Genomic DNA, 15,925 nt, shown 5'->3' on the forward strand with positions numbered 1-15,925 from the left:
GGCTGGGATTTCACGAGTCATTGAGCTTGTCACCAGGTGATGTGTGCCATTAGGCACGGGCAGGGCTGCTGGGACACGGCGAGGACAGCTCTGAGGAGTCCGGGGAGCGATGCTCCGGGCACGTTCTGCCGCCTGCGCTGGGAAGGAAGAGCCAGCAGCTCCCAGAGCTCGGCCAGCGAGGGCTGACCAAGAGCGGGGCTTTCTCACAGCTCCCGCTGAGGCTCCACACCGCGGCAAGGGCAGACCCCAGAAAGATGAACGGCCGTTAGACAAACTCTGAGTAAGGAACTCAGAGCATCTTTACTACTTTAAAGTCAATTTCCAAGAATGAGAATAAGAATGTCTGCGGTTTTGGTACATGGAAGAGAGTCAGAAGAATATTGAAAGACGTTTCCTGCGTGATGTGAAAAACTGGATTTAAATCCCATCCATTAGAGTGCAAAACAAACCATTTAGCTAATTCCACTGTGAAATTTAAAATTCATGGTAAAGAAATATATTAAAGGCTTTTTCACAAACACAAGAAGATAAAATATAGTTGAAACATGCATGTAAAATGTGTACATTTTCCCTATAGAGATAATAAATACGCTAAATAGCTATTTTCTTCCTAATTATTTGCATAATGTGAGGGGATAATGTATGCAACTAAACTCATAAATTAATCCTGGAGATTTTTGCATGTGAGCTATTTCTGAGTAGAGTCATATTGAATTCAACCATAAAATCAACACCAGGTTATTCTATAAAATACAGCACAGCATGATAAACACAAAATTATTTTTACTGCCTATTAATCCACATATATTAGAAATGTCAAGCTTAGTGGGGCGCTAGTGCTGTGGGTATGGTTTGAAGTGTAAGGATGATGGGGGCTGGAGAGCTAAAATAGATTTTCTTGTGCCACTATTTCCTATCCAAGGGTAGATAAAATTCTCTCTACTGTGACCTGTGCGTTTTGTTGCAGATGCATCAAATCCTTCCTTCATCTTTTATTTAACAGGCTGATGCCCACCTCACCTGCCAGCAGAGCAGGGCCAGACTGGGATGTGAGTGCAGTGTCCATAAAATAGGATCACGTCCTGATCAACCACAGCTCATCCAACACGCCCTTCCTCACTGACACAGGGCTGGGCCACAAACCCACCCAGGAGGCTCCTCTCTCTTCCAGGAGCCAGCCTTGCTTTCAGAGGAATTTTTCAGCCTATTACCATGTGACCCTCACTTATAATTGCAAAAATGGGTGAGCAGTGCTCAAGCCCTCGCTACACAGCCCTAAGGATCCTCCAGCTCCAGAGACACAGGGTATGGGCAGCCACGAGAGCAGCTCCTCCCAGCTTCACTGCTTTTTAAAGCAATTTCTGCAATGCATGAGCTGAGTGATAAAGTTAAATGTGCAAAGACACTTCAAGCTCCACCAGCAACCCTGATATTTATAGTCAGCCCTTAGTAAGCACAAATGACTCTGACTCCAACATTGACGCCACCTCTTTATCAGCTTAAATATTTGAGGATACTCAGACTAGAGAGTTTCTATTAACTTAATACAAACCTCAAACAAATGTGCCTAAATTATCACCACCTGCTCATTGACAAGAGCCTAATTCCTCCTCCCCCACGTGTGAGACTTCAGACCTTTTAATGTCTGAACATTGACAATGTGACAGTTTTAAACTTACATCATAGAACACTGACACAGTGAATGTGCCAATTTTCAAGATAACTGCCAGGAAAACATAAACTGTTTGACATTTAATAAGCTTGTGTTTTCATAGAAATACAATGTGTTCTAGATGGTTTGTTTCCATGAAAACACATGGTTAGAAATGAAATGAAGAATAGTTTTCTCAGCACTAAGCACCAAAAAATTAAATTTAAAAAATCATCTGACAAAACTGCACTAAAAAAAGTCATGTAGCTTAGGATTCGCATTTATATTAAATAACCAATGAAGTGTTAAATAGAACATCTCATGGAATTATTGTTACATCTTTTAAAATGAAGAACAAAGATATTTTTTTGAAATTCATTTTAAAGTACCAAGGGTGCTGCTCAAAGTAATGAGAACTAACACAAAGAGAGGGCAGTTTGGGAGAACTCTATTACCCCAACTTTACTGGCAAATAGTCTGATAAGATCCTGGTTTCTTTCCTTATCAAAATTAATACTTCTATAATAGAGTGAAAAACAACTAAATATAGTATGCTGTACCACTGTGGGAATAAAGGAGAAGCTACAGCACTTGACAGTGAACAAAGTGGCTCTGAAGTGGCTCTTCTGGCTCTAAAGGCAAGGGCAGCTTTTCTACTGATTCCAAAAGATACAAAACTTTCCCATTTTTTAATCTCACTGCACCTGTCTTTGATCATGTCTTTAAAGGGAAAAGTTTTGTGAGGAAAATGAAGAGTGCAACAATTAAAGAAGTGAGGGTTTCTAGTAAAAAGAAAAGGTTGTTTTTATGAATATGATATGTTCAGAGCACAGTGTCAGATTTCAGTTGGTAGCTGCTGTTGCACAGAGAGATTCTTGGACTGGCCTAGAAATGCTCTTTTGAAAGAGGCTGAGAACTCATACTCTGATTTTATAATCTGGGCATGCTTATCTTGATGCATGCAAGTGGAGGTGTGATGTGTTACAATCTCACTGGAATCCAACAGAAATGTCAGAGATTTAATGGATCAAATATGAAAACTGCCATCATTCAGCTCCTGTGCTCTTTCCTGTCAGTTTGACCCCCTGCTTCAGTGAAGCTTCTGTTTCTCTTCCTACCTCCTGAACAGACCTTCTGGTTCACAAAATGAGCAAAACAAGTCTGATGTGGAGAGAAGCAGCATGGAGGCTCCTATGCCAGTGCCATGAAGTCATTTGGAACACGCAAGCCAAATCTGACACAACAGAAACAACTGGATTTACTGGACAGCCTATACCTAGAACAGATATGCAGAGTCTTTTGTGCTTATGCAGAACATACAGTAAAAGATCCATCACACTGAAATGCTCAGCTTTGTGATCTCAGGATCTTGAGAAAAGGAAATAAGCAGTTAAGTGTAAACCTTCCCAGTGTGGGCTTACCAGAACACAACATCACTTGCTAGGCTGGACCACAAGTTCAACTGCTGATTTAATCTGGAGTGAGGAAAGCAGTTTATTTATACAGCAGGTGCTGGGCTCCCACCTGCAATGCTGTCATACAACCTCCCCTCCAACACCAGTGAAAAGCAGCAAATGAACCCACAATCAAAGAATTTCTTTTGTAAACTGGGGTTGCCAGGTATTAGTTTCACAAAGAATAATAATAACAACTTCCCAAATTACTTATTCTCAAGTTGAGGTTCTCTGTCTCTCTTTTAAAAGGTTCCCTGTTAGAACAGGGATTTTTTGGTGTCAACATTGCTGGCTTCTCAAAGACAAAATGTTCTGGAGAAATTTACATTACTGCTTCTAAAGACAGGATTTCGTGCTAAAATGTACTCTCAAAACAGCTGACAGTGAGGTGGTGAAGTCCTGTTGACAGGACGTGGAAATTTAAGGTTGAAGTACCTGAACTGCCTCATTTCTAGGTCAGCTCTTAAAGTCATGCCACCACCATCCCACATGAAGGACAACTCACCCTGCTCTGAGTGAACAAGGGCTTTTCCTACCTCCCTTCTGAAAACTGCAGGAGAAAATGATACCTTCAGTGAAATGTTTTTTGAAGTACCTAAAGCTCTGTTTAACAGGAAAATTATTTTCAGACAGCCTTTAGTACCCTAATATCCTCAAAGCAGCATGTGAAATTGTCTTTTTGAATGACCTCTTTACTTCCACCTTTACCTCAAGGACCATAACTCTGGACTAAGCCACCAATACAGGCAGAGAAAAGGAAAAAAGGGTCAGAGTGAAAGAAATGTGAAGACTTAAAACAGGAAACTTGCCTTATCTCTAGAAGTTGCCTTTACAGCCAGCAAGTATCACACCTCCATATCAGTTAGGTAACATAACAAAGATAATGAAACAGTTCTTCAGACAAACACTGGTGAGAAGGATGGTTATCAACTGATGGCTTTATCTAAGAGGAAATCACTAAATGCCTTTGGTCATGTAGTGGCTTTCTGAAACCAGAGGTTTCCCTACCTCTGTTGCACAGAGATTAAAGAAAGGCTTGTTTGAATTTCCAGAAAACTGCAAGAACACCACCACTCTTGTGAACTGACTTTTGAAGTTGGTGGTAAACACCTCAAAAAAAGGAAAAAAAAGGGAGAGGAAATTGCTTTGCTTCGAGGGCGTGCCTAGTCTGTTGTAGAGCAAGTGACAGTGCTGCACCTCACAACTGATAGTTTGTGCTCCCTTTAAACAAAAACTTCTCATACACACAGGGGAAGCTAAGACAGATAACAAAAATATCTCACAAGTCTTCGTTTTTTCCAGCCAAATCATCATCCTCTTGGTCAAGGCTTCCTATATATTTCACTTCTTATGTTTTTGACAGTAACTCGTTGAAGGTTCAGTTCTAGTTCAATTTGAGAATCGAACCATTAATGGCAGTAAGGTTAAGAAAGGAAACTTCCCAAAGTCCCAGATGCAATCCTTTAAAACAGTAACTTCTATTTAGGTGAGATCCTTTCCTTTGATCAAGTGAACTGTGAATCCAAACCTAGACAATAAAGTGATTTAAGGCAAGGTGACTGCAGTGGGGTTAAAGACCAAGTCAAGGTTCTACTACTGTGTGTTTTAAAAGCAAGAGGTAAAGTAGCAATGGATATTTACACTCAAATCAAATGTATTCACACTGGAGAATGTAATTTTGCTACTCACATAGTCTCTCTCTCTCCTCCCTGGCATAAAACATATTTAGAAAAAAGGTTATTTCAATCCTGTGATGCTCATTTCAATGTGCACTAATCTGCACATCAGTATATGCCAAAGCAGACATATTTTAACTATTCTTTTGTAGTGAATGTACAGTTAATTCAAAGTAAGTAATTTTGGCATTACAGAAAAATGGTGTCATTTTGTCTTATTGGGAATGCACAGTGTTTTTTCTCATGTTTTCACCTGAAACACAACTACTAAGACACAAGAAAACAGTTAACTATTCCTCTATGCCAAACTAACACCAGGCACCATTTTTCCTGAGTGTTTCAGTTTAATGAAGAATTTTGCAGAAGGAATTTGTGTGTGGGCATGGTTTGGGTAAGCAGGACCATCTTCCCACCCCTCGTGCAAATTACAAAAGCGGCTGACATTTAAGAACTCAAACTCACACCAAAGTACCTGTCACTATGGTTTGATCCATGTAAACCTCAAAGCTCACCTGTACTCCTACCTGTAACTCATATCTGGCAAGATTTCTGAAATGCTGCCTGCACAGTTCTCCCTCCTTGCTCTCCCACCATCCCCAGCTAAGCAAAATACACAAATACACACATTTAGCAATATAGCTCAAAACTATTCAAGTGTTCTGAAAACAAAAGGAAAAAAGTTGAAACATTGAATTTTAAGTAGTCTGTATCCCAAATTCCCTCAGGATTCTATTTGATTTTGGGTTGATCCATTTCTGTGCCTTTTCAGTTGCAAGTTTTAGCTCTTTAGACCAACTCACATTGTCCTTTGAAACTTTTTGTCCTTCCTACTTCATCATGCTAGGAGACTTAAGGGAGAAAAACCTGAGTAGCAAAACTATATTTAAATGAGGAGCTTTACAAATATCATCATCATTTGGTCATAATATTAAGAACAAGCTCCTCATTATGAGCTGAGGTGATTACCTGATCTACCATAAGGAGCTGCCTTAGTTACTGTCTGCATCAGACTGTGCTCCCAGCTGGGTCAACATTTAAATAATTCTAGGTTGATGTGCTTAGAGAAAGGCTGCAAAACTTCCAATATTTTCACAGTCCTTATTAAGCTTAGCTATCAACATACATTAAAGAGCCCTTTTCAGGTTCAATAGTTGTGTCAGGATGGCAAGTGCTCAAGTCTAGCAATGCACTGTCAAATAAATGAGTCTATTAGGAATGATGGAATCAGTCCCTGGTTTCAAAATTCAGATAATAAAATGTGCTTTTTTTGGTTCAGATACCAACCTTGGAGAAGTCCCTATGACTGTGCTTGCTTTAGAATCATTAGAATTCAGCCTTACTACAAAAAAATGCAGCGCTGTGTTATAAACAATGTCATGAACTGAAATGTAAGCAGAAAACTCCACAGATTCTTCTCAAAGCATGAAAAAAAGTAGCAGCAATAAATCTGTAGGAAAAAATATCCACTTGGACTTTTGATGTTTGAATAAATGGTACACAGATCATGTTTTAATCCTCATTTTAATGCTAATTTAGTCCCAACACTTTGCTGTATTTGGTGGTAATCCATTCACAAAGATTCACCTTTCTAAAAAGACTGAAGTGACTTCAAGGAACTGTTCAAATCAAACCAAATGAGTCTTGCACAAATCTTGTTTAGAAAGTACAATTATTTCTTAGGGAGCTATTGCAAAGAATGTAGTCAAAAGTATTTCCCTGTAAGCACAGTTAGACTGGCTAGACTTAGACTATTCAGAGCCAAAATATGCAACCCATATATTAAAGAAGAAAGTCATGAGCAGTAACACTTCCTATTTGCTTTCACATTGTTTGCATTGAAAAATACACAGAATGCAAAAGTAGATTTGGAGAAGTCTCATCTGTCAGTTTTCTAGTGCCCAAAACACTCAAAATATGAAAAAAATAATGAACTTAATGACTTTGCAAAGAACAACTCCTACTGCTCTCAGAGTTGGATTAAAGTCTTAGAATGGGAAGAATATCAGATATTTTAAAGCTTAGATTCAGCCCATAACACAGTTCTCTTCTATAACCAATAAACACACCAAAATTGTGGACAGCTGTTCTTATCAAGCTGGAAACATGAACTTCATGGAACAGCTGCAAGAATTCTAAAGACAGGAGATTTTAAAAACAACAGAAACAGGCAATGCTAAGAGGGCTGATGAAAGCACATTTCAGCCAACAGGACTCACTGAGGCAGCTGCAATAGGATTCAGAGCAGTCCCACACCTCCCCTGGTAAAGTGCATTGCACCACAGGAGGTGTTCCTGACTTCACTCATCGTTTCCTACATCAGAGGAACAGCCTTAGGAATTAATAGACAGAAAAAAGAAGGGTACAAAACATGCAAGAGCAACTTCTATGAATTTACAAAGCAAGAGTTAGGTATAAGAGAACACTACAGATGTTCCCAATGCATTTACTGCCTGCATCCACAAACAGTTCAAATTTATTTTTGAGTCACGTCCACAATCTTTTAATACCCATCAACCACACTAACAGAATTTAGACCTCTAATGTGAGAAACTCCTTAATGCTCTCCTAACACTTCATCATTCCTTAAAACATGGGCCTTCAAATATTTTTTAAACATTGAAGAGAATGTCTCTGCCCATCTTGTCTGCTTCCACAGGAGAAACCAGAAAGAGAAATGAAGTGTGAGCAGAACAGGAATATATTGATTTGCAATTTAGAAGTATCTGATTCATAATCCAATAAATTTTCATACTGGATTATTAACATTTTGCAAATACTTATCAGTCTTCATTTGTTAAAATTACTTTTCAACTCATTTGCTGTTTTTTCCCTTGTTCTGGTTTGCATACTACTTCATTATTAAAGGCACCAAAAACCCTATCGAGGGTATTTACCAGAAAGCTCAGAGTAAAGTAAGCCCATAAATAATGGTTACAGCCAAAAGCCCCAAACAGACAGAAGCTGCTCCATATACTCAGAACAGAAGCAGAGAAGAGACCTGATATTATCTCCAAGTGCAGCTAATAGACAGAGTTCCCCCTGGGGCTTCCAGGACAGTACATTTAATTGCTTGTTCTATCAGCCTTAGAGAAAATGAAATGTTCCTTCCAAGTGTGCCAAAGGCTTGGGGCCCAGGCACATGCCAAGCTTTTGGGCAGCTAAGAGAAGATTAGAGGCAACAGGTTTGTCTCAGCTCAGACCTGTTATTCTGTGAGGACACAAAAGATACATTAATAAAATATTTTGATACTTGAGCCATCCCCATGGCTGTTTCCACATGGGTAAAAGGGCTGGTCTCTCTCACAAATGTTGGAATTTTTACAGAGAAAATATTTCACTGGTGCAGAACTGCCAGGAAGAACCAGATCATCCACAGATTTCACCTACAGCCACGTCATGGACATCACACACCACACCCATTGCTATCCTGCGTACTCTTTCTCCCAGAAAACAGCCAGAAACCCTTTCTAACTTGAAAAATATTCCCTCCTCTCCTCATTTTTTGACAATACCTTCATCTTTGGCCCTGTACTCAATAATTTGGCCACCCAAAAAGAAGGCAACATTCATTTTCTCTCAGGCAACAAACAAGTCACTGACACAGTGTTTTGTGTGGCAACCAACCAAACCTTCCACAGGGATGGCCTCGAAGGGGAATTAAAGGCACAAACTTGAGCTGCTCATGGTGAGGCTTGCTTTGGCTCACAACAGGGAAGTTAAAAAAAAAAAAAAGAAAAAACAAAGTAAAGAGAGAAAAAGAAAGAAGCATAGCCGTAGTTCAGTAAAAGTTTTGAACAAGAGAACAGCCCTAGATAGCTGTCTTCAGATTCTTCATCAGGGCAAACAGTGCTTCAAGGACAAGCAGGAAAGTAGCAGCTATTTGAGGCAACTTCATTATAAAATCATTTTTAATAAGCAATCTGAACAAAGAGAGGGAATGCTCTTGCAGAGAAGCCCCCAAGGGATCTTAAGGCTGCCCAGTAAAGTTATTAGGAGGTTACACACAGGGGACCAAACAGCTATTTTATTGGCCTCAGGGGACAGGGTTTAGTTTTCACCTGTTCTCTTTAGGCCTTGGTGCTAACAGCAGATCCTGTTAACCATCAGTTTTCTGAAGGCTCCTGTTTTGTGAGGGAAAAGTATCATTTACTTACTTTAGTCTGCACATGAAACATGTGAGGTGAAGTCAACAGTACAATGCACAGTAGATAAGTAATTATAAATCAGATCAGAAAAAAAATCACAATGGCTTTCCCTTTAATGCAATTAAACAAAGTAACTAGATTGTTGACAAATGTTGAGAAATCTTTAGCAGTGTCAGTAAATACAATATGGAAAGTAAAATCAGAGAAGAGCAATCTGCATTAAGCTGCAAACATTAATATATGCTTTAGAACTTTAGTGAAAAGTAGTTCTAGAAATGCTGGATATCTGAGAAGCTGAAGAGCTGTCTTCTGCCCCACATCTGCCTCTGCATTTTTAACAAGCAGTGTGCTCTTAGCAGCTGCTGAGAGTCCAAGAGAGGAAGGCCATGATGCGGGCAGGGATCTCTGCCCAGGACAGTGCTGAGTGCATGCCTTTGTCTCCATGGGCAGAACGGTCCCTGGTTTTGGCTCCTTGTGCTGCAGCAGCGCTGCAGGCAAGGCTCAGGGGCTGCTCAGGACAGTGCAGTGCTGCAGGCACCTGAGCTCTGTCACTGCCAGCTCCCAGCTCTGGTCACACACAGTGGCCAGTCAAGCTGACCTCCCTACGGTACAGTCAAGACTTCCCATCTCCAGTGTAAACCTGAAATGGGAACTTTCCCCCCTTAGTCCAGAGTTCCTGTGTATTGGCAAAGGACTCTGAGCCAAGATATACCCTGAGACCAACAGCTACAGCCAGATGAGTGTAGGAACAGCCCCAGTGAGGAAAGGGCCTGGGATCTCAGCTAGCAGAAGGGATGGGTTTACTTCTGCTACCCTTTGCCTACAAAGTTGCCAGTTCTTCATGCAAATGGTTTTATTTAGTGCTAAAAATCAAAACCACAAATTTTCACTTAATTTTCCAGCAGGAGCTCATGTCATTAAAAGCAGCATCTAGCTTTGGAAACATTTCTTATCTGTCAGAAATTACTGAGAGGATAATTTCAGTTTAAGTAAGGAACTGTTCACCCAACATTAAGGAATTCATACAGAGATGCCTACTGACATAATTGTTTATGAAAATTACTCTAATTTAAATATCTGGATAAATCACAAGAAGAAACATGCTCCTTTTCTCCAAATGGTGATAATTCAGTCTAAATGAATGAAGCAGTTGTCACTTCTGGCCTCAGCTCAGAAAAGCCATGCTCCACACTGGTGACAGTGAACTGTAGGTGCACTAGCCCTAGAAAGCTGAACCCAGTGAGCAGCCCCCAGTTCAAAGCAGCACCAGGTTAATCCAGGCCAGGTAAGAGCAGCCCTGCAAGTCCCACCTCTGCTCTGATGAGTGGGTGTCACTCAGAGCCAGGGATTCTGGTGCTTTTCTGCTGTGAAACAACATTCCAAAGGAGCTGTGGACAGAAAACTGTCAGGAAGGCTGTAAAATGGATGCATTTTTTACTGTCGTACCAATGCAAGGTAAGCAAAGGACTGGATGTGTCTGGCCATCAGTGCAGATGTGAACTCCAGCTAGGCAATCCAACTCCTTCAAAGCTTCTAACTGTGGCTCCTCACAACCCAAACAGTGAGAGGAAGAAGGTTCCATTACAGCCTGAATCAGTGCAACACTCACCTTCTGCATCTGCAGAAACCCCTTACTTTGAGAGGCAAGTTCAAACTCATTTAACAAAGTCAATGCCCAAGATAAAACAGGGATCTGAAGAAAAATAAGGTGATTGATTTGTGTGACAGCTCTGAGTCACAAGTGGTCTGGTAGAGGCCATGAAACTAATTACTTGAAGTGTGGCAAGACTTAGATTTAAAATGCCAGAAACAAAATACTCCACACTTCAGGACAGCCTAAAGCCCAGTGGGTCAGTGCTAAAAGCCAGGTCCTTTGCAGCCTTCTGTTTCCCAGAATTTCAGATTTTTATCATCACTGATACAATGATGCCTTTCTGAATTTGCAAAAAGGGTGAAGTTGTGCAAAGTTACAATTCACTCGCAGTACTTTTCAGAACATGAGACATGGCAGGAAGAGGGCTGTTTTACAAATATTGCTGCCAATCAAATGATCAGAAAGGAATCTAAATGTCAGTCATGTCTTCCTCGAGTCAGAAAGAACTGAAAGACCAGAAGTCCCACTTTGTATGGAAGATGAGACAGCACTTGTCCTCTACCATCTGACAGACTACAGCTTATCTAAAGTGATGGTTAACCTGACAAATAGCCATGTGAGCCCAAGAGAATTATTCTACAAACAGACAGAAGGCATGTATCTTTTTCTTCAAAAGCCTGTTTAATCTTAAACTTGAACTGAGCAGAGAAGGGCATTTTGGGGTGGATAACATTTATCCCTTAGTGCTCCTTGGAAGACTATTGCACTCCCTGTTTAAAAGTGTCAGATTTTGAAACAATTAAACTGTAATAAAGAGAAAATGTGGAGAAGCACCAATGAAGTAGAATACTTGGAGAAATGCCTCAGAAAGGATAAAAATCTCTCAGGTTTTATTTAGATAGCTATATTGTGAAAGACCTGCATTTCTTTAGCACTACTGTATTGCATGTGTACAAATATTAAGCTCTTGTTGGATTCAGAACTACCTGAGCACCTGCCATCAGCACAGGAGTTCAGTTTCAGCTGACTGGACACCTTTGTCACAGACTAATGTCAAGAAGCGGATAAAATGTACCCAAGACCCTCAAACAATAAACCCAGGAAAAATTAAGTACTGGAGACAGATCCCCACCAATTTCAAAACCTGCACAGCTCAAACAGCTGTGAGGGTGAAGTCTGAAAAGGATTAATTGGATGTTTGAAATGCATCATGTATCAAACTTTCTGGCATTATGTTAAAAACAATTTTTTTCTCTACTAATTTCTTTCCTCTTTTCCACTCATTTTCTCCACTCCATTTCTTTCTCCCTAATTAAATCACAGGTCATTAGAAATAAGTGGTAGTTTACAGTCAGTCAACACCCTCATATACCACACATCATAAAATTGGATTAAGGCAATGTCATCCATATTTCTAAAAATCAGAGCAGGCAAGGTATATACACTACACAAAGTGTTTGCAAGAATGTTTCTTGAAATTCCTTTGCAGAAATCTTAACTCTAGGTAACTTCATTTGGATAAATTATTTATTCTTATACAAAGTGATAGGCAAATTCTAGAGCATATCTTGGTGCACAAACTCTTTCTCTGTCATTTGTAGTTGTTAACAACTCAGACTCTGTAATGCTTCTATTTGGGTGTTTATATTATTTTTTCTAACTCATTCCAAAACTGTAAATTTTATTAGCTTTTCTATTCAATTAAAAACCCTAATTCTAGTCAACAAGGGGAAAAAAAAAACCCTTATTGTGCGTGGTGCTGAAATGCCAAAGATGCACAGTTTACATCCATTCCTACTCTATGAGAATTTGTCATAACAGGAATGAATCCTAAAAGAACTTCAACCAAAACAGAATGAAACCTCATACATATTTGCTAGCAAACGTAGCTTACATTTTCATCATGCCAATTACAGCCTATTGCTCCTTCTATTTTAATCCCTTCTTAATGGGCAAGCTTATCTTCCCATTATTCAGGCAACTTTTCTGTTCATGCTTCAGCAATTGCATGACAACTGATTAACAAATCGGGGAACTACTCTTTGACAGCTCTCTTGGAAAAGCACAGAGTTCTCAACATGAAAGACACTGGGACCCTAATTTCTGTTTGAACTAGATGAAAGGCCTTGGATGGTGAGCACTACTAATCATCTCTCACAGTTGAGAAACACATCTTTTTTTCATCACAGGCCTGAAACTGCTTCAGCTGAGATCCAGGGTGACAACACTGCACCAGTTTGGGGTGGCTGAGGAGCTGTTTCTGTGTTCTCCAGCTCTGTGCTCACTTCTTCATCTTCATTACAAAATTCCCAAAGCTGGAGCCGTGGCTCTGGGGGTCAGCTCGTGGCACTGCTGTACAAAAGCCAGGGGGTTTGGCTGATTCCCAGGGGCTGTTACAAACCAACACTCACCTGCACACAAGAGAGCCCAGCACTGAGCTGGCACAAACACCCAGCACCTCCAGAGAGGGGTGGCCCCACGCCAGGGCTGACCCCGTGGGCAAGGCTGGGCACTGCCTGGCCTGGAGATACATGGAGCACTTCAGTGTCCTGTGCTGTCAGTGCCAGTCAGCAGGAGCTCCAATATTCCCAAAAACACCAGGGTGAAATTCTGCCCTCAGCTGCCTGCCTGGAGCTCTCATTAAGTTCAACAAAACCATTGTGCAGCCAAAGAGGGTCTGGCCCTCAGAATGCTTTAAGCAGCAAGCCCGCCTAGGCAAAGGAGGACCATCATGCTCTAAAAGTTTGAGATATTTAAAATTTGTTTCAAAACTCACATGAATCAGCTTCTCATTTGAAATTCTCAAATCTGCTTTTTAACTCTACACAGTGAGACTTCATCATCTCAAGTCAGATTTTTCACTCCAGGAGTATTATAAAACCAGGAATAAATAAGAATGAAAGCCATGTAAGACACTTTGTGACATGCTAGAAAGCTGTGGTGAAAATACTTGAAAATACATAAAATGCAGATATATTTGTAAATTTTGAGCAGCCTAGCACCTGTTTTGTAAGAAGGCTTTCATGAGAGTAACAGCCTCAGCTTTAGCCTACTCCTGTTTCATATCCTGGGCAAGCACAATTCTTGCACTACCAAATAGCCAAACCTCCACAGACAGTATCTGAAGAATCTCAACATACTCCTTCAGCTACAAATCCCAGCTTTTTCTCAGAACTGTGCTTCGAGCTCCCTGCAGGATAGATAAGAGTTGATCCCCAGAAATGATGTCTTTGAAGAGGATTTGGAATAAATGTATGTGTAAGTAAATGCACACATCAACAGCCATTTCCAAGGTCACCACTTATGGGGGCTGCTTGCTTATATGGTTGAGAGCAAAACAAGAACCTCCAGTTGTTCATCAAGTCCCTTAAGCACAGGCAGAGAATGAGTTATCTCACAGATTAGTGCATAGGGAGGGACAGAAGATGTACGATTAAATTATTTTGGTTTGAATCATACTGCATATGTAACAGACATAAAAATAACCATTCTCCTCACCTGCATTTTCTGGATATGTTAATTACCAGCCAGCTGTAGGTCGATATAGTACAGTAAGGAATTCTGCCTTTCCTCACAACTTTCTTTTTCTGCCCTCTGACTTTACAGACATGTGAGTACCACATATACAGACACACATTGTACATCCAACCACACTTTGGGAGAGGACTGAAACCCCTAAGGCAGAAAAAACACCAGAATTTTTAAAATGGAGCTTTCTCAGGCCAGACTAACACCAATTAGTCTGAGCACCACAGCATGGCCTAACAGAAATTCCATTTGTGAGAGAAGGGCAAATCAAAAGGTATTACTTACATGTATGAGTCTTCTTTGTTACAGAAATACCTGTAGGGAAGAAACGACACCAGTGTTAGCAAAGCAACCACTGAGTAAATGCTTTTGACATATAATTCATCATTAATCTATTTTATCAGACACACAGCAGCCACTCTAAAGGAGGAACGGAAATTGCCATGATTTGTACGTTCAAGGTGGAAGGATCTCCCCTCTGTGTGAAGATTTTAGTGGTATATTCTCTCCTTACACCTCCCCAGTAAATGTTTCAACATGCATTGCTTCAACTTGCTTGCTGCAATGCCTATCTCCCCACTGCTGGTTTCAAACTGGAGCTGACACAAAAAGAAGATCCAAGTAATGCTATGGAAGCCCCCTTTATTTTCCATGGCCAGAAATGTTCCCCCACCCCTATTCCCCAGTGCCCATTAAAGTGCCCAGGGATTTGAGCAGCACAAGTCATTTGCTGTGTTATGAAGTTCAAGCAGTTCCTTGAATGCAAGCTGCAGCTTATGCTCATTAGAACCAAACAAACAGCTCTCTCAATATGACTATTGCTTGTCAGAATTCCAAGCCAGATGCAAATATCTCCAAGCCGTTAAAGATAGACTTTCTGAAGTAATAAAGATGTTTTCATGCTAGACAGGCATGTGGCAGCAATCACCAAGGATGGTCCAGTGCCAGTGAAATTTGAGAGGCATTTCAAAGAAAGCAACAGAGTGAACAGAATGAGGCAAAATTCGTAATACCAAATAAAGATAAAATTAACTCTGTTAAATGTCATTGGAATTCATGCTTGAATACAAACAATATTTTCTCCACTTTAGTAGATAACTGGTGACATACTCAGACCATCAGTATTTAAGCTCCACTCTCCTTGGGGGTAATTTTATGAGATGATGAGAAAGAGGTTACTGGAAGCAGTAAAAGTATTTGAAACATTGCATTGTGATCGAGGCCTGTAATGAAATTTTGGAATTGGGATTGTCTGCCTTAATATTCATGAAAAAGAGAGAGACCTGAATCTCCTTTGCTACCCTCCAACTCCTTCAACGATCTCTTCCAAAACAAATTCCTATGGAAAGAAATAGACTTTTATTCCAGGCTTCTTGGTTGTGGAGCATCTAAGAGAGGCAGCAAATTACAATAACTCGGAAAAATGAAGACACCTTATTTGCAAACACAGAGCTGACTTCCAAAGCAAACAGCTTTCAGATTATTCATGTTTTTGATAGACACATAAAACCCTAGTGCCAATCCCAAATATTGAGCTATCAAGTTTGACGTAACTGTCATGAGGACTTTTTTTTTAAAATCACACTTATGCTGCTCTTGGCATTTTGGTTTTTAACTACCAAGCTCTACAAGTGGGAGCACTGGGACCTTTGCTTTCCCTGAAAAGTTAAGAGGCTTCAGGCTTTGGGAAGTGAAGTTCTGAGTAGTTCCTTTGGGCAGTTTTGCAAATGTGCAAAACTGGTAAGCACTTTTCAGAAATCAGAATAGCAGAACTTGACTATATATGTGTGTTAACTTAAATTGAAAGGCCCTGGCCAAACCTGCACATGCCTCACAAAGGAATCATATTTGTTACAGCCACAAACCATAGAGCCAAG

General features: G+C 40.3%; 1 protein-coding gene across 1 annotated transcript in view; it reads right to left on the reverse strand.

Moving 5' to 3' along the window:
- Nucleotides 1-15,925, reverse strand: part of RORA (RAR related orphan receptor A) — a 358,958-nt gene that overhangs the window by 99,978 nt on the left and 243,055 nt on the right. The window contains exon 2 of the mRNA XM_036389356.2: nt 14,334-14,363. Coding sequence (XP_036245249.1) covers nt 14,334-14,363 — 30 coding nt within the window. The remainder of the gene's footprint in view (nt 1-14,333; nt 14,364-15,925) is intronic.

Source organism: Molothrus ater, chromosome 13 (assembly GCF_012460135.2).
Source record: "Molothrus ater isolate BHLD 08-10-18 breed brown headed cowbird chromosome 13, BPBGC_Mater_1.1, whole genome shotgun sequence".
NCBI classification, from domain to species: domain Eukaryota; kingdom Metazoa; phylum Chordata; class Aves; order Passeriformes; family Icteridae; genus Molothrus; species Molothrus ater.